The sequence below is a fragment of the Pan paniscus genome, chromosome 5 (genome assembly GCF_029289425.2).
Source record: "Pan paniscus chromosome 5, NHGRI_mPanPan1-v2.0_pri, whole genome shotgun sequence".
In the NCBI taxonomy this organism is placed as follows: domain Eukaryota; kingdom Metazoa; phylum Chordata; class Mammalia; order Primates; family Hominidae; genus Pan; species Pan paniscus.
Window position 1 is genome coordinate 28311900 of NC_073254.2, and position 23677 is coordinate 28335576.

Genomic DNA, 23677 nt, shown 5'->3' on the forward strand with positions numbered 1-23677 from the left:
AGGTCAGGGGCTCGAGACCAGCCTGGCCAAAATGGCAAAACCCCATCTCTACTAAAAATACAAAAATTAGCCGGGCCTGGTGGCGCATGCCTGTGATCCCAGCTACTTGGGAGGCTGAGGGCAGGAAAACCGCTTGATCCCAGGAGGCAGAGGTTGCAGTGGGCCAAAACTGCACCACCCCTCCAACCTGGGTGACACAGTGAGACTCTGTCTCAAAAACAAAACAAAACAAAAAAACCCCACTCAGCTTTCACTTAAAATTCATAATGATGATTAAAAACACAGAAAATCAGTATCTTTAAATATTACAATTTCTTACTTGAAAAATTTAACCAGAAAGAGCTACTCATAAGACATAATACTGTAATTCAATTACAAGTGTACCTGGTAGTCTATTCATGTTCACACCTTGAGCAGAAAGACCAATTCCCATGTAACTGTTGGCGGAGGTTGGGGGAGAGAAGAAAAGGACATTATTACAGTCATATATGTATAAATTACCAAACAGTCTCAAACAATATCAGAACCAAGCCCAAGTTGGAACTCCTAAGGTAGCAACAAAAATTTTATTACAATTTATTATGTAACAACGGGCAATATTAAGTACCAGTAATACTCAGACTTCACAGCAAACTCATATGGTAATAATTCATAAATACACACAAAGCATTAATATACAGCTATGCACTCTACTGACACCTATAAAAAATCTCGCCAACTTATTTACAGATAAATGTTTGGGATTAAGATTTCTCACAAAAAAGCACAGAGGGATTGCAGAAGGAAAAAAAATGTTAAGGAAACAAATGTGTTTCCCAAGGGACACAGTACAAATTTAGACCCCACACACACACACATACACACACACACACACACACACGGAAATATGGATTCATATTTGGAAAAAATTTCAAACTCACATAAAAATATCTTAATAAAATTACGCCAAGGTATGTATTTTCTATACTAGCTTTCTAAAACTGAGCAAACTGACAAAATCTACCTAAACAGAGGGTTCTTTATTATCAATTTATAAAGATAGAACAAAACAATCTCCACACAATACACAAGGAAAGATTATTAAGGTATTCAATTATTTTTCAAGTGCTTATAAAACATTAACAACAAAACCTGATAAAGATAGTTCAAAGGAAGAAAACATAACACAATACACTTGTAAGTATGAACACAAAAGGAAAAACAAAATAAAAAGCAAACTGAATCCAGTTTGTTAAAAGGCTAATTGCCCATTATTGTTATCAAGGTTTTAAATGGCATTTGATAAAATTCGGCCACCATTCCTAATAAGAACTCCAATAAAATAAGAATAAAAGGAAATTATTTAACTATGAGACTTTTCCCCCAAATACAGCAAGCAAGATATTCAACAGTAAAACACACTGAAGGCATTTCCACTAAAATCAAGAACAAAGAGATGCCTATAATTGTTAAATACTGTTTTAGGGGCTTTAGAAAGCTTAATAAAATAAGAAAACTAAATGACTAGCATAAATGTTAAAAGATATAAAAGTACCTTTATTTGTAGTTGGTATGATTATATACATAGAAAACCACAGAATCTACCAAAACCTTTTATAATTATTTAGGCATTCTGGCAAAGTGACTACATATAAGAGGAACATTTTAATATTTCTTCTAGTATAGCCAGCTGGACAGCCACAATAACTACAGAAAACATAAAACAGGAATAAGGTTCTCAAGGAAGGCTCAAAATTACATATTAAAAGCTGTATATAAATGGATATAGTTAACATCTGGATAACTTGAGAGCATAAAAATGGCAATCTTTCAGATAGGCACAGAGGCTCACACCTGGAATCCCAGCACTTTCAGAGACTGAAGCAGGAGGATCTTTTGAGCCCAAGAATTCAAGACCAGCCTGGGCAACATTGGGAAACCTTGTCTCAAAAAAAACCAAAACCATCAGTTGTGTGCGGTGGTGCACACCTGTGGTCCTAGCTATGTGGGGGACTGAGGTGGGAGGACTGCTTGACCCCAGGAGGTTGAGGCTGCAGTGAGACATGAATGATCACTCCACCCTGAGTGATAGACCAGGACTCTTGTCACTCAGGCTGGAGGGCAAAAACAAAAAAAGGAGGACAACCTTTCTAAAATGATGTAGACACACATTTATACATTTCAAGACATATTCCAACAGAAGTTTTAAAACTGAGCAAAATTATTTCAAAGTTCATATGTAAAAATATATAATTTTGATCAAGACAAAATTTTAAAAAAGAAAACTCAGAGTTTTCCCTACTAGAAATTAAAACTCAGATTCACAAGAGCAATATTACTACTATGAGCACATGCCAAGTGAGACAAGAGTGACAAAACATTAAGAAACAACACATAGATGTCTAGTCAAGAAGGCTCATTAAGTTTGTATTTTGATTCAGCCACTTTGCTAGAAGTACAATATAAAATGTTAAGTATTACATTTTATTTAAAAAGGCTAAGTCACAAGAAGATGAGAAGAAACACAAGGCTGTGAATGGGGATATAAGCTGTGGACCTGCAAAGCTCTGAGTCTATGAGCACTCAATAGTGGCTCAAAGTTCCCCCTCCTCTGGGTAAACAAGGACTAAAAATGTTCCATAAGAGGAGTATTAGCTATGCTTACTGCTTACAGCCAAAGGCTGGAATAGCCTTCTCCTCTTGAAAGGAAGCTAAGAATATACTGATATCACCTGTTGCCTAAGCTAGAGCTTATTTGACATTGTGGTGTAGTTAAGGGGAAAGAGAGAGGAGAAACCTCTTAACCAGGATCTAAACCAGTTAGTTATTGAATGGATCCATGACAGAACCTGCAATACTCTCAATATCATGCTGAAGCAAGAACCCGGAAACTCTAATACAAACCTAGTTTTGGATTGGGAGGAATGAATTGAAAATCAAGTAAAAACTGTAAGAAAGAAAATAAGCATAGAAAAAGACAGATGAGCAAAATGAAGAAAAATGTTAAACTTCCCAATCAAAATAAGGCTGCAAGGACAAAATTCTAAAATATAATATCAACAAATGTGACACAACAGGCATGTGGGAAAAAAAATTAGAAAAAAAGAGAGAGACCAATAAAATAAATGGCTGGAACATGAATTCATTCTAGATGATACCACCCAATGGATAGTATGATTTTAAAAAAACATAAAAATAAGTATATTTAGGAATATACTAAAAGAAAAAAACATAATCACTAAGATATAAGGACAGTGGTGTACCAATATTTGCTGAGATAATTTAGATAGTAATTTTCCAGAATTGAAAAACATGTTGTTGAATTGAAAATACACACTACATACTGAGGAAGATAAAAATTAAGTCACACATAAGACACACTGTAGAATATCAATCACGGGCATAATCTTAAAAGCTACCAGAAAGAAAAGCAGATTACCTAGCAAGAAATGGCAATTAGACTGACTTCAGACTTCTCCCCAGCAACAACTGATGACGAAAAACAATGGCACAATATGTTCAAAGTATTGAAAGTAAAGTAACTGTCTACCTAGAACTTAGGTCCCAGGTAATGCAGCAAGAATGAGGGAAAAAATAAGATATTTTAAGACACATAAAAGCTAATGGTTTACTATACACAGACTGTCACAAAAGAACTATCTGAGGACATACTTTAGCAGCAGGGAGACAAGTGAAAATAGAAGAAAAGCATGGACAAGGAAACAATCAGCACAGAAAATGACAAAATATATCACTAAAAGTCATTATCAATTTAAAAAATACTATTCAGAGTTTTAAAATCTATCATCCATACATAATGTGCTAGGACACAATTACCCAACATACAAAGGAACAAAAAATATCCATGCTCAAAACAAAGCACAAACAGGGAATGGCCCTGAGACAATCCAGATGTGAGAATTAGCAGACAAAAAAATTTAAACCAGGTACTGTTACAATGCACAAGATGTAGGGAGAAATACTCTTGCTTTGAATGAAAAGAAATTCCAGAAAAGAAAAAGAATCAATAAAAAGGGACTACTATGGTCTGAATGTGTGTGTCCCCCAAAATTCTTATGTTGAAACCCAGTCCCTAATGTGGTGGTATTATGAGATGGGGCCTCTGGGAGGTCATGAAGGCTCCACCCTCAGGAATGGGATTTTTGCCCTAATAAAAGAGGCGTGAGAAGGCTTGTTTGCCCCTTCTGCCATGTAAGGACACATAGGTGTTTTCTATGAAGCAGAGAGTTCTCACCAGAAACTGAACCTGCTGGAACCTTTTAATCTTGGGCTTTCAAGCCTCCAGAACTGTGAGCAATAAATGTATGCTGTTTATACAATAAATTACCCGGCCTAAGGTGTTTTGTTACTGCAGCCCAAACAAAAACAAGAACCAAACAGAAATTCTGGAGCTGAAAACTGTATGAAATAAATCTTTACTGATGTACTTAATGGCAGACTGAAGATGGCAAAACAAATAGTAACATGAAAACAGACCTTATCTGAAGGACAGAGAAAAAAAGATAGGGGTATGGGGGGAAAGAGTCCTTGGAACAGTATCAAAATACATATAACCAATCCCAAGGAAAAAGAGAATAGGACAGAAAAGAAATTGAAAATAATTCCCCAAATTTGGTAAAAGACAAAAACGTATAGATTCAAGAAGCTCAGCAAACATTAATTAAATAAAAAGAAAACCACACCTAGGCACAAATCACAGCTGAACTGCTGAAAACTAACAAAAAAGAAAAAAAGTGCAGAAAACAGCTAGAGAAAAACGACATATTACTTTCACAGGAACACTGAGTTGAATTTCCACTGACTTATTAGAAAATATAAGGCCAGAAGACAGTGGAATGAAATCTTTAAAAGTGCTAAAAAGAAAAAAAACCCAAAAGCCTGCCAACACAAAATGTTATTTTCAAGAGAAATATTCTTAATAAAAGTGAAACAAACACATTTTCAGATAAAAGAAAAACATAATGTGTTGCTAGCAAACCTACACTTAAAATAATGCTCTTAATTTTCCTAAAACACGACTCTTTAAAGCAAAAATGGTAACATGTATTGTGTAGTTTATAACATACCATAGATGTAATACATATGACAATTACAGCAAGGACAGGAGGAAGTAATAAATGTAGAAATGCAAGTTTCTATATTTGACATAAAATGGTTCAATATTAATTCTCAACAGGTTATGAAAAAAGATATACAAAATCTAGAATGGCTAAAAGTAGCAGAGACATAAAGGTCAGTAAATAAAAAGAAATTCTAATAATGTATCAAAACGATAACATATGATTACTAGATAGTGTTTAACCCAAGAACAAAAGATTGGTTTAACATTCAAAACCAATCAATGTATTTTACTATACTAGGGGAAAATTCCTATCATGAAATAGCTGCAGTGAAAACACCTGATACAATTTAACACCATTCAAAATAAATACACTTGGCAAACTAACACGGGAACTTCCTCAACCTGTACCTACAAAAACTCTACAACTTACATGCTTAATAGTGAAATACTGAACACTATTTTCCAAAGACCAACAAAAAAGCAAGAAGGCCAGTGCTCACCACTCGTATTCAACACCATACTACAAATCCTAGCCATTTCAACAAGGCAAAAAAGAGAAATAAAATGCATAAAAATCAAAAAGAAATAAAGCTGGCTCTATGTACAGATGATATGACTGTTTATAAAGAAAATCCTAAGGAATCTACAAAATAACTGCAATAAGTGAATTTAGGAAGGTTGCAGGATACAAAGTTAACATACAAAGTCCACTGTATTTGGCAGCAAATACTAGAAAAACAAAATTTTAAAAACCAATTCTATCTACAACAGCATCAGAACAAAAAGCCATGTAGCCCTCTCTACTAAAAATTACCAAACATCACTTTGGGAAATCTTAAAAGACGTAAATAAATGGCAAAACATATCATGTCTACAAATTGGGCACCTCAACTGCAATTCTCTTCAAACTGATCACAGAGTCAACACAATCCAAAGCATAACCACAACAGGCTTTTCTTTTTCTTTTTTTTAATCTGAAAAGCTGATTCTAAAGTGTATATAGAAGCTGATTAATGAATGTACATATACAGCTTAATAGAAGAAATAAGACCTAGTGTTAGATCAGTAAGATGACTATAGTTCACAATATTCTATTGCACATTTCAAAATAGCTAGAAGAGAATAATTCAAATGTTTCCAGCACAAAGACAAATATTTAAGGTAATAGATACCCCCAATACACTGATTTGATCTTTACAATTATATGAATGTATTATCACTGTACCCCCAAAACATGGACACCTATTATGCAGCTATAAAAAATTAAAATTAAATAAGTAAAATGTATATGGAAATGTGAAGGATCTAAAACATCCCAAAAAAGCTTGGAAAGCTGTAGAATTTACACAATCTGACTTCAAAACATAGCATGGGCTGAGTAATCTAAACAGTATGGTACTGGCTTAAGGATCAACAAATAGATCAATGCAACAGATTAAGGAGTCTACAAAGAGACCCACATTTATAGTCATTTAATATTTTACAAAAGTGCCTAGACAGTCCAAAAGAGGATGGAAAGTCTTTTGAACAAATAGTAATAAGATAACTGACATCCATGTGGAAAAAAGTAAGCCTTAATCTCTATCTCACACAATACACAAAAATCAAATGAAGATGAATCACAGTCCTAAATATAAATGTTAAAAACTATAAAGGTTCTATAAGAAAACATGTAAAACTATCTTAATGACTTGAGGATAAAGCAAAGATTTATTAGGACACAAAAAGGAAGACCCATAAAAGAGTAAACTCATAAATAAAACTTTAGCAAAATTTAAAACTTAACAAAAGACATAGATGATCCAATTTTCAAAAATGAACAAAAGGTCTGAATAGATATTTCACAAAATAAGATACTGCAAACAGCCAAGGAGTACATGAAAAAGTGCTCCAAATTGTCAGTCATCAGGAAAATGCAAATTAAAACCACACTGAGATACAACTGCATACCTGCCAGAATAATTAAAATTTATAAAACCAACAAGATCAGTGTTGCCAAGCATATGGCACAACAGGAACTTCCATATGTTTTTGGTGGGAATTTAAAACAATAAAACCTCTGAAACAAAGGCTGGCAGTTGCTCATAGGACTGAACACCTGCCTACCCTATGACCCAGCAATACCACTCATAAGAAAAATGAAGATGTGTCTACCAAAAAAATTTGTACAAATAGGTTCATGGCAGATTTCTTCACAACAGTGAAAAACTTGAAACAGCCTGGCTATCCATCAACAAGCGAACAGATATACAAATTGTGGTATATTCTACTCAGCAACAAAAACAAAAATACAATTACTGATAAACACAAATGGATCAATCTCAAAATGTCATGCTGACTCAAGGAAGCTTTACATACAAGAAGAGCATATGTCATATAATTCCTTTTATATGAAATTTTGCAACAAGAAAAACCAATCTAAGGTAGTAAACAAGTCAAAACAGTGGCTGCCTCTGAAAGGGTGGCTCAAGGGCCTAACTAGGAAGGAGCATGAGGGAACATTTCTGAGAATGATGATGTTCTATACTTTGATAGAGGTTTGTATTTCATGGGCATACGCATCTGCAAAACTTATCAAAGAGTACACTTAAGATGTGTGCATTTCACCAAATGTAAACTGTACCCCACACACACACACAAAAAGAGAAGTAAGCTGACATCAAACTCTAGTTAATGATATACATGCTGTAGTGATTAGGAGGGAAGTATACCTACACTGAAATGTATCAAAGACTAAGACGGATCAACTGATGAAAAGAGGAATAAAGAGATACCTTATAAAATAATTATAATCAGGTCCGCTATATCATGACATACGAGTTTCCAAAAAATCACATTATACAAAATCATGCAATAAAAGCTACAAGGTTTACGAAGGAAATGGGGTTGGAAGCACAGCATGCAAAAATGTCAGTAACACATTTTTGAAAAGAACCCAATAAAAACAATTTTACACCAATTAAATTATTAAGGAATAGGCCAGGCACAGTGGCTCATGCCTGTAATCCCAAAGGAAAACAAAACTGGGAGGCCATGGTGAGAGAAGCGCTTGAGTCCAGGAGTTCAAGACCAGCCTGGGACCCTGTCGCTCCAAAAAAAAAAAAAAAAAAAAAAGATTGGCAGGGTGGTGCATTGCCTGTAGTCCCAGCTACTCGGGAGGATCACTTGAGCCTGAGAGGTCGAGGCTGCAGTAAGACATGATGGCACTACTGCACTCCAGTCTGGGTGACAGAGGCCTTGTCTCAAAACAACAACAACAAAAAATTGTTATGGAATAAATACTACAAGAAAGTGAGTATTTTACCTTGAAAAACACCTAAGTTTATGCCTGGGAAATGGGTGTCATAAGAGTTACCACTTGTGAGTTACTGTGAAGTGATGAAAGGAGGGTTATCTGACAAAGGGAAATTTGTAATACCAGTTGTGGCTGGGTGTGGCTCATGACTCACAGTAAACTGAATAGCTGGTAGATATACAAAGGCTATCTGACATATAAAAACAAACTCAATCCAACAGTGAGGGACAGGCAAAATTTATGTGAACAAGAAATTTATTATTGTGGTACTATGTGTTTACCAAGAGCAATGAACATGAAGATTTTTCAGATCAATATGTCAACGTAGATCATCACAAATTATGCATTTATTAACAGTTATGTAAGTAATGTTTGCGCCTAACATACAATGGAGACTAACAGCATTCTAGTTTAATTCCTATTATTGATAGGCTTAAGCCTACTATCTTGCTATCTGTCCATCTGTTCTCTCCATCTTTTTCTGTGTTCTTTTTAATTCTTATTTTTGTTTTATGGCCATTATTAGCTTTCTGCTATACCTTTTGGCAGTATATTAATGACTACCTTATTAAGATTTTAATGCATCTTTGATCTATTACATTCTTGATTAAGTTAGTATATGTATCACATGCTGGCAATGCAAGAAACACTTTTAAAAACCTATTTACAGTGATGTTCCACATAACAAATGTTTCGGTCAACAACAGACCGCATGTACAACAATGGTCCTATAAGATTATAATGGAGCTGTTCTATACAAGTGTGCCATTTTAAATCTTTTATACCACACATTTTTACTGTATCTTTCCTATGTGATGTATTTAGATACACAAAACCATTGTGTTACAATTCCCTATTGTAACACAATAACAAGCTATTCAGTTTTGTAGCCTAGGAGCAGAGCAATAGACCACACAACATGGCCTAGGTGTTTAATAAGCCATGTGGTATGGTCTATACCATTTAGGTTTGTGTAAGTACATTCTATGATATTCCTACAATGACAAAATCACCTAACAACACATTCTTCAGAACGTATCCCCATTCTTACGCAACACATTTTTTGTTACTGTTGTCAAAAGTTAAAATTAAATAAAAAAGAAAGATCTCTAATTAGTAATCCAATTTCTACCATTAAGAATGAACTAAACCCAAAGCAGGTAGCAGAAAAGGAATTATAAAGATTAGGGGAGAAAGAAGAGGAGAGACTAGAAAAACAATAGAATCAACAAATTCAAAAGTAGGTTCTACTAAGCAAGAAAAATAAAAGAAGACTCAAATTACTAAACATCAGGAATTAAAAGAGTATTACTACTAAACTAAAAAGGATCATAAGAAAACAATTATTAAATACTATGAACAATGAATTACATAACCTCCTTTAAATGGACAAATTCCTAGAAAGACACAAACTACTGAAACTGCATAGTAATTTTAAAACACAAAGACAAGCCCATGCTCAGATGGCTTCACTGGGGAAATCTACCAAACATAAAAATTAACATTAATCTTTCCCAGACTCTTCCAAAAAAGCTAGAAATACTTCCTAACTCATTCTACAAAGCCAGTACTACCTTGTTACCAAAACTAGATAAAGGCATCACAAAAAAACTACAGAAAAAATATCCTTCATTAATACAAATGCAAAAATCCTCAACAAATTACTAGGAAATCAAATCCAGCAACACATAAAAAAGATTATAAATCATGACCAAATGGGATTTATCCCAAAAACATGAAGTTCGTTTAACAAACAAAAAGCAATCAATGTAATATATTAAGAAAATAAAGAACAAAATCCATATAATCATCTCAACAGGCACAGAAAAAGAATTTCACAAAACTCGTCACCCTTTCACGATTTAAAAAAAAAACATGAAAAATCATGACTCAGCAAGCTTGAAACAGAAGGAAACTTCCTCACACTGATAAAGAACATCTATGAAAAATCCCCAGCTAACAGCATACTTAGTGGTAAAAGACTGAATACTTTGACCTTAAGATTAGGGACAAAAAAAAGGATGTCTTCTCTCACCACTTCTATTCAACATAGTACTGAAATTTCTACCCTGGGCAAGAGGGCAAGAAAAAGACATAAAAGCCATCAGATCAGAAAGCAAGAAATAAGCATCCTCTATTGACAGATGGCACAATTTTGTATATAGAAAATCCTAAAGAATCTCCTCCCCCAAAATTATTAGAAGTAATCAAGTTCAACAAGACTACAAGATACAAGATTAATATGCAAAAATCAGTTGTATTTCTACACACTAGAAATAATTTGAAAATGAATTTAAGAAAATATTTTCATTTGGAACAGAATAAAAAAAGAATACTTAGGAATAAATATAACAAAAGAAGTGTGAAACCTGAACACTAAAAACGACATTGTTGAAAAAATGAAAGAACTCCTAAGTAAATGGAAAGACTCCCCATGCCATATTCATGGATTTGAAGACTAAATGCTGTTAAAATAGCAATACTCCCCAAATTAATCTAGAGATTCAACACAAACCCTATCAAAATCCTAACTTGCTTTGCTGCAGAAATTGACAAACTGATCCTGAAATCATACACAAATGCAAGGGCCCAGTAGAGCCAAAATAATCTTGAAAAAGAACAAAAAAGTTGGAAGACTCACACATTCCAATTTTAAAACTCAATAAAAAGCTACAGTAACCAAGAGAATGTGTTGCTGGCTTAAAAACAGACATAGAGATCAATGCCATAGAATTGAGATTTCAGAAACTCTTGTATTTATGATCAATTAATTTTGTTATTGTTGTTGTTTTGCAACAAGTAAGGTCTCACTTTAACCAGGCTGCAGTGCAGTGGCATGACCACAGCTTACTGCAGCCTTTTTTCTCCCGATTAGGTGATCCTCACACCTCAGCACCCAAGTAGCTGGGACTACAGTTGCATGCCACCATGCCTGGCTAACTTTTTTCCCATTTTTTGTACAGACAGGGTTTCTCCATGTTGCCCAGGCTAGTCTCAAACTCCTGGGCTCAAGCAATACTGTCCACCTTGGCCTCCCAAAGTGTTGGGATTACAGGCATGAGCCACAGCATCTGGTAGATGAATTGATTTTTGACAAGCAGGAAAAAACAATCCAGTGGGGAAAGAACTGGTTTTTTTTTTCAACAAATGGTACTGGGAAAACATACAAATGCAAATGAATGCAGCTGAGGTCAGGCACAGTGGCTCAAGTCTATAATCCCCGCGCTTTGAAAGGCCAAGGTGGTGGGTGGATCACTTCAAGTCAGGAGTTCAAGACCAGCCTAGCCGACATAGCAAAAGCCCATCTCTACTAAAAATACAAAAATTAGCCAGGTGCAGTGGCACATGCCTGTAGTCCCAGCTTCTCGGGAGGCTGAGGCATTAGAATTGCTTGAGCCTGGGAGGCGGAGGTTGCAGTGAACTCAGATTGTGCCACTGCACTCTGGCCTGGGTGACAGATTAAGATTCTGTCTCAAAAATAAAAAAAATTTTCAAAAAGAATGTAGCTGGATCCCTATCTCACACCATATATAAAAATTAACACAAAATGGATTAGAGAGCTAACTGAAGAGCTAAAACTATGAAACTCTTAGATGAAAACACAGATGTAAGTCTTTGTGATAGTGGCTTAAGACAATGGTCTCTTAGATATGACATCAGAAGCAGAAGAAACACAAGAAAAAACAGACAAACTAGGCCAGGTGTGGTGGCTCACGCCTGTAATCCCAGCACTTTGGGAGGCTGAGGCAGGCAGATCACGAGGTCAGGAGATCGAGACCATCCTGGCTAACACGGTGAAACCCCGTCTCTACTAAAAATACAAAAACAAAATTAGACGGGCGTGGTGGTGGGCGCCTGTAGTCCCAGCTACTTGGGAGGCTGAGGCAGGAGAATGGTGTGAACCCGGGAGGTGGAGCTTGCAGTTAGCCAAGATCATACCACTGCACTCCAGCCTGGGAGACAGAGCAAAATTCCATCTTAGGAAAAAAAAAAAAAAAAAAAGTAGACAAACTAGACTCCATAAAATTTAAAAATTTTGTGATTTAAAGGATACTGTCAAGGAAACTAAAAGTCAATTCACAGAATGGCAGAAAATATATGCAAATCATATATCTGATAGGGTAACTTTTTACAGTATATATAAAGAACTCTTACAGCTCAATAAAAGGAAAACCCTACTAAAACAATGGGCAAAGGATCTGAATAGACATTTCTTCAAAGATGTATAAATGTCCAATAAGCAAGTAAAACTATGTTAATCATTAGTAATTAGAGATGCAAATCAAAAGACACTATGAGCTCTCATTTTACATACACTAGGATGGCTAGAATCAAGAAGATATGTGTTGACAAGAATGTGGAGAAACTGCAACTATCATAGCTGGTAGTAAGTAAAATGGTACAGCCACTTTGGAAAACAGTCTGGCAGCTCCTCAAAAAGTTAATCATAGGGTATCTATGACCCAGAAATTACACTCCCATTTTCTGCAATAAAAATGAAAACACATAGCCATACTATAATGTTACACAATTGTTTATAACAGCAATATTCTTAACAGTCAAAAAGTGTTTCCACCAACCAATGGATAAACAAAATGTGATATATTAATACAACAGAATATTAATTTGGCAACAAAAAGGAATGGAGTATTGATATATGATACAGCATAAATCAACCTTTAAAACATTAACCTTTAAAACATGTTAAGATAAAGAAGTCAGAAACGAGAGGTCACATTTTGTATAATTCCATTTATATGAAATGTCCAGAATAAGTAAATCCATAAAAACAAAATAGTTAGTTGCTGCCTGGAACTGGGAGGAGTGAGTGTTTTGGGGTTCCTTTTTCAGGTGACAAAAATGTTTAAAAATTAAATAGTAAGGGTTGCATAACTCTGTGAATATAGTAAAAATTACCAAATTGTGCATTTTTAAAGGGTGAATATGTACATGAATTATACATCTCAATACAACTCTCGTTAAAAAAATAAAGATGACATCTTTGTTCCACTCTATTACGTAAACAGCTTGGAAATCATCACTCCCATCCTCACAAGAAAAAAAGCAGAACAACTGAAAATCAACTACTCTTAGAAGCACTGGAAAACTGAGTTCACAGGTCACAACACCTCCAGAAAAACTGAAGAAACATGTGAATATAAATATATGGAGCTATATTTACTCTAGAGCCAATAACTGGAAGGAACACTTTAAAAGTAATTAGCACACTGCTGGAGACTGAGAGTGAACTAACTTGAGCTTTAACTTGTGAGGGCTCAGTCTTAAGGAAGAATATAGGTGAGAAAAGGAGCTCCACCTGGTTTTTATTAGAGTAAAATCCCCTCCATTTTGAGTAGGGAAAAGGGAAAAGTAACCATTTTGAAATCTGACCTAGAGTAAGAGCAATAATTCCAGCCCCCTCTAACCTGCCTGAGAGGAGGGAAGAAAAAAGCTTAAGAAATTCTTTTGAAGGTCCGTTCAGGAACTCTGGTCCACTAAAAAACCCAACAGATTTCATCATATGATTATAGAACACTTCTCCTCTCTACTAAACAGGGCTCCAATATAACAGATTACAACTGAGAAAATTACAAGAAATAGACTTTTTTTAATTAATAAAATTTTCTAAGGAAACTCAAAACAAGACAAAAACCAGGAAAGTAGAGGAAAATGAAATGTCTTATACCTACAAACAATATAAATACCTAGTGAACATCAAACACAGCCTAACTCCTAGCCAGATAAACCTAAAATCTCACATTAAACACCTGTTTACCTGAGTTTCTACTACTCAATAAGCCATGTCCACATTTCAACAAAAAATTGCAAGGCATGTAACAGGCAAGGAAAAGGTCTGAAGAGACAAAGCAAGCATCGAAACCAAACTCAGATAAGGTAGATTTTGAATGATCAAACTGGACATTTTAAATAACTCATTAAAATGCTAAGGGCTATAAGAAAGAATCAAAACAAAATGCTAGAAATAAAAAGCATTAACACAAATAAAGAATGCCTTTGACGAGCAATCAGCAGACTAAAAAAAACAACAATCAGTGAGCTTGAAAAAAAACTGGAACATGGTATTTGAGAATGGAGGACAACTATAAAAGGTGAAAAATATTCATAATAGTAATGCTAGAAGGAGAAGAAACAAAGAAAATGAAGTATTTGAAGTAATGATGGTTGATGATTTTCCAAAATTAATGACAGATCCCCCAAACCCCAAATCCAGAAAGCTCAGAGAACACTAAACAGGATAAACATCAAAACATCAACACCTCATCTTCAAACCTAGGTCAAATACAAAGAGTAGGTCTTGAAAGAAATCAGGAAAAAAAAAAACAAAACAAAACACTCACTCTATATGAAAGACGGGCAAGAATTATATCAGATTTCTCTTCAGAAATCATGTAAGCAAGAAGAGAGTGGAGTGAAATATTTAAGTTTTGGGAAAAAACCCCACCAAGCTAGGATTTAGCATCCAGAGAAATTATCCCTCAGAAGTGAAAGAAAAATAAAGACTTTCTCAGACAAACAAAAATAGAGGGAACTTGTGGCCAACAAACTTGCCTGGCAAGAAATGTTACAAGTTCTTCAGAGAAAAGGAAAATGATATAGGTGAGAAAATAGAATCCTTATGAAGAAAGGGAGAGTCCAAGAAGGAATAAATGAAGATACACTCTTTTATTTTTCTTAATCTTAACTGATCACATAGATAAGTATTCAAAATAGTAACAATATCTTGGGTAACTGCTGATTATGGATAAGTGAAATGAATAACAGCAATGCTATAAGGGACAGGAGGGATGAGTTGGTTATATTCTGTTATAAGGTACCTGCACTATGTGTGAAGCAGTGTAAATGGTATTTAAAAATGAACTTAGATGAGCTCTAAGGGAAACTACCAAAAAATCTTTTTAAAGAAGTACAATTAGTATTTTATACAGAAAAGAAAAATGGAATAATATACAATGCTCAATTAAAATCAGACAATGGGCTAGGCACGTAGCTCATGCCTGTAATCCCTTCAGAAGGCTGAGGCAGGAGGATCACTTGAGCCCAGGAGTTCGAGACCAGCCTGGCCTACATGGCAAAATCCCATCTCTATAAAGAATACAAAAAATTAGCCAGGTGTGGTGGTGTGCCCTTGTAGTTCTAGCCACTTGGGAACCTGAAGTGGGAGAATCACTTGAGTCCAGGAAGTCAAGGCTGCAGTGAGCTGAGATCCCGCCACTGCACTCCAGCCTGGGTGACAGAGGGAGACCCTGTCTCAAAAAAAAAAAAAAAAAAGTACATTTTAAAATAAGCAACAAGGAACAAGTATAATGAGTAAGAAACAAATATGGTAGACACTAAAACCCAACTTTAACAATACTTTCAATGTGAATCGTCTAAATATACCAATTAAAAGACAGAACTGACAAGAGTGAACAAAAAGACCCAAATATATGTTGTCTACAAGAAACTCATTCTAAATATAAAGACACAGATAGGTTAAAGGGATGGAGAAATACATACAATGCCAACACTGATCAAAAGGCAGCTGGACTAGTTATATTAATTTCTAACAAAGCAGAATTCAGAACAAGGAAAATTATCGGAGAAAAACAGGAATAGTACATAATGATCAAGGATCAATTATCAAACAAGATACAACAATCCTTAATTGTCAAGGGTCGTGATCAACTCAGTACAGTACTGGAGGCTATATGTGTAAACAGCAAACTGTTTCTCATAAAAGCAGGATGTCGGCAAACTGACAAACTGTGTCTGTTGCCCAGAAGGAATGCTGAGGGCAGCCACCACCCAGGCACAAGTGTTTCTTGTGATTAGGCATAACTGAAACCTGTTAGCAATAATGTGAACCTGTGATCAATCCAGCAGCTGACCAATCATTACCTCCTCCTGCTGCTCTTTCTACCCAATACATACTAAGGGCTGTAGAGTCTTAGGCAGCTGCCTTTGCTCACTAAAAGCAGGGAGCCCTTTTCTTCTTCTCTTCTCTCTTCTCCTTCCCCATGTTACCCTTACTTTAAAGTAGTTACCTTTGTCTTAAGTTTTCATTTCTATGTCTGTCCCCCTTGATTCAGTCTCATAATGATGGTCTCAAGTAGTAACAGTGATAACTGTCTCAGTGACAGTCTCAAGTAGTAACTGTGGCAGTCAGCCACACTTAATGTGTCTGAGCCTAACAACAAAGTGTCAAAAGATGTGAGACAAAAACTGATAGAGCTACGAGAAGCAGCAGTTAACTCCACAGCTATAACTGAAGACATCAACACCCCTATATCAACAACTGGCAGACACAGCAGGCAGAAAACCAGTAAACATATAGTCAAACTGAAAAGTATCATCCATCAACTGGATTTCATTGACATTTATAGTATACTTTATCCAATAACCGCATAATACATATTCTTCTTAAGCTCACAAAAACATTCACCAAAACAGAACACATTCTGGGACATAAGAAAGACATGCCTTAACTAAAGTCATACAAACTATGCTCTCAGACTTTAATAGAATTAAACTAGAAATCAATAAAAGAAAGATAGCTGGAAAATCCCCAAATATCTGGAGATTAAACAACACATTTTAAAATAACACATCAAAGAAGTCTAAAGAGAAATTTAAAACTATTTTCAACTAAATGAAAACAACTTATCAAAATTTGTGGGATGCAGTGAAAGCAGTGCCTACAGAGAAATTTATAGCACTGAATGTAATGGTGATCTAAAAATCAATGATTTAACTTTCCGCCTTAGGAAACTGGAGCAATAAATACAAACCTAGAGAAAGAAGAAGAAATGAGAAATAGAGATAGCAATGAAATTTTAAAAAATAAAATAAAATAAAATAAAAATCAACAAAATTAAAAGCCAGTTCTTTGAAAAGATCAGTAAAATTGATAAACCTCTAGCCAGGATAACCAACAACAACAAAAAAAAACACAAATTATTAATACCAAAATCAAAGACATAAGAAACTATTATTATCAGTAATAGTATCAATACTGATCCCAGACATTAAAAAAGTATTAAAGAAACATTTATAACTAACTTTATGCCCACAAATTTGATTATTTAGATGAAATGGATTTCAAGGCAATTCCTTGAAAGATGTAATTTATCAAAACACACAAGGAGAAAATGAAAATCTGAATATGCCTCTATAGATTAAAAAATTAAATCAATAATTAATAACCTTTACAGAAATGAGAAAGAAGAGGAAGAACTCTGGTAACTAGATCGAATTGTAGTGTCAAAATAAACTCCATCCATTGAAAGAGCCTAGAAGCAATGATACCTAATAGTAGAAAGCACACCCATAATAAATCTATTAAATAAAATTCAAGAATATTTGTTGCATAATGTTTGTCCTCAGAATACATCCAATAAGGGTGTACGATATATTGTGTTCAAAAGTTATCTGCATTCATTCTTTTTTTTTTATTGTGGTTATTGTTTGTAAAAGCTAAATAAAAACATATACTCAGAAAAAAATAATAGTAACAATTAATAACCTTCCAAAAAAAAACAAACACTGGGCCCAGATGGCTTCAGGGTAATTCCAACCAAACATGTAAGGAAGAAATAACACAACTGTCTCCAATCTTTTCCAGAAAATACACTCAGAGGGTACACTTTCTAAGTCATTCTGAGTCTAGCATTACCCTAATGCCAAAACCAAATAAAGACATTACAAGAAGGGAAAACTACAGACAAATATCTCTTATGAACGCAGATGCAAATATCCTCAATAAAGTATTAGCAAATCAAATCCAACAAGGTATACAAGAACTATACCTCCTTGAAGTCTGGATATTAAAATAAATAAATTAAATTAAAATTTTAAAAAAAGAACTATACACCAAGACTAAGTGGGATTTATCCCAGGTATGGAAGGCTGGCTCAACATTCAAAAAAAACAATGTAATCAATCACATCAAGAAACTAAAGAAGAAAAATCACGTGATCAGACCAATAGATGCAGAAAACGCATCTGACAAAATCCAACACCATTCTTGATAAAAACTCTCAGTAAACTAGGAATAGAGGGGGAGCTTCCTCAACTTAATAAAGAACACCTACAAAAACCCTACAATTAGTATCATACTTAATGGCTAAAACTAGACACTTTCTCTTTAAGACCAGGAAAAAGGCAGAGATATTTCCTTTTACGGCTCTTATTCAACATCATAGGGGAAGTCCTAGCTAATGCAATGAGACAAGAAAAGGAAATAAAAGGTATATAGATTGAGAAAGAAAAAATAAACCTACTTTTGTAGCTGAAAAGATTGTTTATGCAGACAATATCAAAGAATTGACAGAAAAAAACCTCTTGGAAAAAATAAGCAATCATAGCAAGGTGGCAGGATACAAGGTTAATATGCAGAAGTCAATTTCCTACGCACCAGCAATGAACTGGAATTTTAAACACACAATACCACTTATACTAGCACCAACAAAAAGGAAATAATTAGGCATAAATCTAACAAATATTGACAAAATTGATACCATGAAAACTATAAAACTGCTGAAATACTCAAAGAAAAGCTAAATAAATAGAAAAATAGCCTATGTTCACGGACAGGAAGACTCAAATTTTAAAATTTCGAATTCTGAATAGTTTATTCATGTATATAAGTTACTGACACAGTAAGAGGGATCTTTTTTTTATCTTACAAGACCTAAAAACTACTTAATACCCTTTGAAATAAAATGTTTTATTTCTGCCAAATGGCATTATGAATATAATAAGACTTAAGAGCACCAAAAGTTAGTTACTACAGCAAGATACACTAGTATACGTATATCTATTTATATTAAGAAACTCAGGGCACTTGTCTATAATTCACAAGTTACCAATCTTAAACATTTAAGCTTATGAACATATACCCATTTTTTTCTCATGTAAAAGAACAAACTTTAACATCTTTCAACCATCATAAGTGAAATAATATTAAAAGTGATATATACCAACTGGTGATTCACATAGTAGTGTTATAAAATCAAACCAAAAACATTCCATCAACAACTGCAGGCCAGGTGTGGTGGCTCAAGCCTATAATCCCAGCACTTTAGGAGGCTGAGGTGGGTGGATCACTTGAGCCCAGTAGTTTGAAACTGGTCTGGGCAACAAGGCAAAACCCCGTCTCTACATAAAATATAAAAAATTAGCCAGGCATAGTGGTATGTGCCTGTAGTGCCAGCTACTCAAGAAGCTGAGGTGGGAGGATCACTAAGTCCAGGAGTTCAAGGCTGCAGTGAACAGTGATCACGTCACTGTACTCCAGCCTGGGCAACAGAGTGAGATCTTATCTCAAAAAACAAACAAAAAACAATTACAGATGCTCCTGTGAAAATATTTCAATCAGGTTACATACTTGAGACGTATTTCAGTGTTTAGAAAAGGCAATCACTATCTAAAAGAAATGAGAACTTACAAAAAATAATAAAGAACCAAAAGGAAAGCAATTGTTGAGAAAGCTATGGTTCTCAAAGATTATTAACACAGAAATTATTTGACATGGTAAACAGAACTTCAGCTGGCCACTGTATTTAAAACATGTTTCTTATTTACTATATTTTATTATGTTTTGGCTTTTTAAAAGCTTGCTGGCCAGGGCTAGTGCTTTCTTAGAGATAAGAGGGCTCACAGGAGCATGTCTTCCATATACAAACCAACCAATCCTGAGTCTACAGCCAAATCCACCTCCTTATCTAACGCTCACATACGAAGCCAGTATTTCCTGCCCTAAATCATTCCAGAGTCAGGTACCAGGCAATTAGAGACCACCTCTACAGCTCAAAGCCTGGAGGAATCATCCAAACTCTCCAATCCTCAACTGTTTACTCTGCCCTCCCTTGCCTTTCCCAGGAAATCCCAATACTCTGGCCTGGACTTTTCCGTGGCTCCTGTCTTCTGCTTCCTGACTAAAACCTGGTGCTTCCCCTGTGTGGCATGCAGTGACCCTCCCTGAGACCTGTGAGTATAATAAAATTCTTCCTTCTAAGCCTTATTCTCATATCCCCCTGCAGCTACCCAGACTTTACCACACCGTATCCAACACCTACATTCTTAGAATAGCCACTATTAATATACAAAATAAATTTAAGTATATGCATGCTCAAAATATTGCAAAGTGAAATATTAATCACCAGATGATTATCTGCACCAATGGAACTGAGGTAAGAAACTTAAAACTAAAGTAACAGAAAACAGAAATCCTTTTTTCAAACCTAGAACATTCTGCTGTGATTAAAAAAAAAATTTGTTCCAATTCTAATTCTATGCTGACAGTAAAGCAGCTACTTATCTCTCTCTACACTGCACCTTCTCTACCACATTCTTCCCAAAGCATAAAGAATCATGGAAAACAGAAATTCTTTCTTGCCTTCGGAAAGTTCACAATAATATACATCAAGCTGCATCTTTCTTCAGCTGCATCTTTCTCCCATTACCTCTCGAAGAGCTACAAAAATATAAATATACAATACCTAAAATTAAGGCCTGGCTATATTTACTAAGATGGCCTTCAAAGTACCTATTCATTTATCCTGCCTTTTAATAATTAAGACAATAAGGCTCTAAAAACAAGAAAAGCCTATTAGTTTGAGAGTTCCTCTGACGATTCTTTGTCAAATAATTCCATCTGTAGTTAACTACTACAACAACAACAAAACACAAAATAACTTGTTAAACTGTTACGGTGTTAAATGTTAAGGAAAATAATCTATCATATGCATAAAACAACATATTCTACTTTTCACCCAATAGACACAAAATTATTTATGTTTCCAATAAACTGACATTTTTGGTTAATAAAATTATTTATATTTTAATCCATATTTAAAATCTTGTTTTTCAACATATCCCTATAAGATTAATAAATAAAAAGTAGCAACTTTAAATCACACAAATAAGTTCAGAAGAAACTGATTTACATTTCAATTCTATAAACATTACAGGTTCTACTTGTACCAAATGAGATGTACCTATAAAACTATGGAGACTGAGATGCGTTTTACTGTTTTGCTTTTCAACAATATTTCTCTTCACAAGTGCTATAACTTAAAAATTACACTGGATGTTCAAGACTTGTTCACAGGAAGTCTCCAATTTTTAATATAAATCGGTCAAAAAATAGTGTTCTTATTTACTTAAGAATTACAAGGAAAAAAAGGAAAATTATTTCAGAAATAAAGACAAGCTAATTGGAACACAAAGTAAAAGACCCCACAAGAAAAGAGGAAAGAGAATGGAGGAAATTTTTAAAATAACGAAGTTAGTCAAGTGTTACAGCTCCTTTAGAATTTCTCTGGCAGGTTTTCCAGTTTTTACCAAAAAACTCTTCAAAAAAACAAAATAATAGAAGAAGTTAGTCAAAGAAGACCCAACATACATTCATAATTAGAGTCCCTAAAAAACAAACCCATGTAATGGAACAGAACAAATATTGAAAACCATCATACGAAAAAACTTTTCTGAAATAAAACACTTGAACCTACTCTTAAGACCATACCAAGATCAACACCAAGACATAGTCAAGTAATGGTTCTTTAAAGAAAAAGAAAAATCTTTCAGGTAACGGGCAAATGACCAAATTTCTTGTAAGAAAAAAATGTCTGAAGACTTTGAAAATGTCCATGGAGCTCATAAAAAAACATGGCTGGGTACAGTGGCTCATGCGTGTAATCCCAGCACTTTGGGAAGCTGAGGTGGGAAGATCATCACTTGAGCCCAGGAGTTCAAGACGAGCCTGAGCAACACAATGGGACCCTGTCCCAACAAAAATAAAAATAAAAATAAAAAATAAAGTTAGCTGAGCATAGTGGTGCGCACCTGTACTCCCAGCTACTCAGGAGGCTGAGGCGGGAGGATCGCTTGGCCCCAGGAGGTTGAGGCTGCAGTGAGCCATGATTGTGCCACAGCCCTCCAACCTGGGCAACTAAGTGAGAGTCTGTCTCGGAAAAAAAAAAAAAAAGAAAGAAAGAAAACATGAGCCAGGGATTTTACATACAATCAAAGCTTCAGATATAATGAGTATAATGGTCACAAGCAAATAGTTTGAACCAAAAGGACTTAAAAGAATATTGTTCCCATGAGCTCACTTGTAGAATGTGAGCTTCAGATAACCAAAAAATCCTCGAAGTATCTTTGGGATAAGGTCTGATGATGAGTATTGAATATAATTTAAAATTAACACTAAGTGATCAGAATAAAGATAACAGTGTAGTGCATGCAAATGTTATATGCTCATAAAATATAGATATAAAACAATTAACAAAAAAGAGAGTTTACAGAAAAAGCAATGACCTACTGATACACTCAACTACCTGGATGAGTATCACATGCATCATGCTAAGTGATTACAAAATAGCCATTTTCAAAAGGTTACATTTATATAACATTCTGGCTTCAAAAGGCAAAACCATAGGGACAGAAGACAGATCAGTGGTTGTGAGGAGTTGAGGGTGGGAGGAGGGTTTGAGATAAAGGGGCAACAAGAGAGAGTTTGGGGTGGTTGTTATGTAATTTTAGTTGTGGTGGTTGTTATGTAATTCTATTTGTCAAAACTCACAACTATACACTGAAAAAAATGTATTTTACTGCACATTAATCAATAATACATTTTAAGTGCAAAAAACCCACAGACACTGGGGAAAGGGAAGAAAAGGTGCTGAAGTGGTTACTAGCTAATTTCATTATTGCTCACAATACAAGAGTACCTTAAAAGGAGGGGACTATAGGTATTAGTATAAATGTACCTCTCTCAATGTAAAAATATACTAAACCTCTCAAAAAAAAAAAAAAAGAGCAAACAAAATAGATAAAATAAAAAAATTCAAAAGCAACAAAAATGTTTCAAGTTTCCTTTCACTCCCATCCCCATTTAACCACTTCCTCTACCTACAGCCAACTAGTGTCATCAGCTATTTGTGATACCTCTTCAAAGTTTTCGATGGCATATTTGCTTCCATTTTCAAAAGGAAATAACAAAAGAATAAATCAAGAACTAATGAAAATGGTTACCTGAAGGGGGAAGAAAAAAAGGATGACGTGAACCTTCTGTGAAGTGCCTTCTTTCCTTTTTCTTTGAGAGAGAGTCGTGCTGTCACCCAGGCCAGAGTGCAGTGAAGCAATCTTGGTTCACTGCAACCTCCACCTCCCAGGCTCAAGCGATTCTCCTGCCTCAGCCTCCTGAGTAGTAGCTGGGATTACAGGCACGTGCCACCACACCTGGTTAATTTTTGTATTTTTAGTAGAGATGGGGTTTCGCCACATTGGCCAGGCTGGTCTCGAACTCCTGACCTCAG

General features: G+C 34.9%; 1 protein-coding gene and 1 non-coding gene across 2 annotated transcripts in view; one reads left to right on the forward strand and one right to left on the reverse strand.

Annotated features, from left to right (window-relative positions):
• The window catches only part of RANBP9 (RAN binding protein 9), a 90270-nt gene that overhangs the window by 36825 nt on the left and 29768 nt on the right, over nt 1-23677 (reverse strand). The window contains exon 3 of the mRNA XM_003823158.6: nt 385-437. Coding sequence (XP_003823206.2) covers nt 385-437 — 53 coding nt within the window. The remainder of the gene's footprint in view (nt 1-384; nt 438-23677) is intronic.
• On the forward strand, nt 21652-21713 carry LOC112440234 (U7 small nuclear RNA). Its single transcript, XR_003028410.1, has one exon. It is a non-coding gene; the product is annotated as a U7 small nuclear RNA (small nuclear RNA).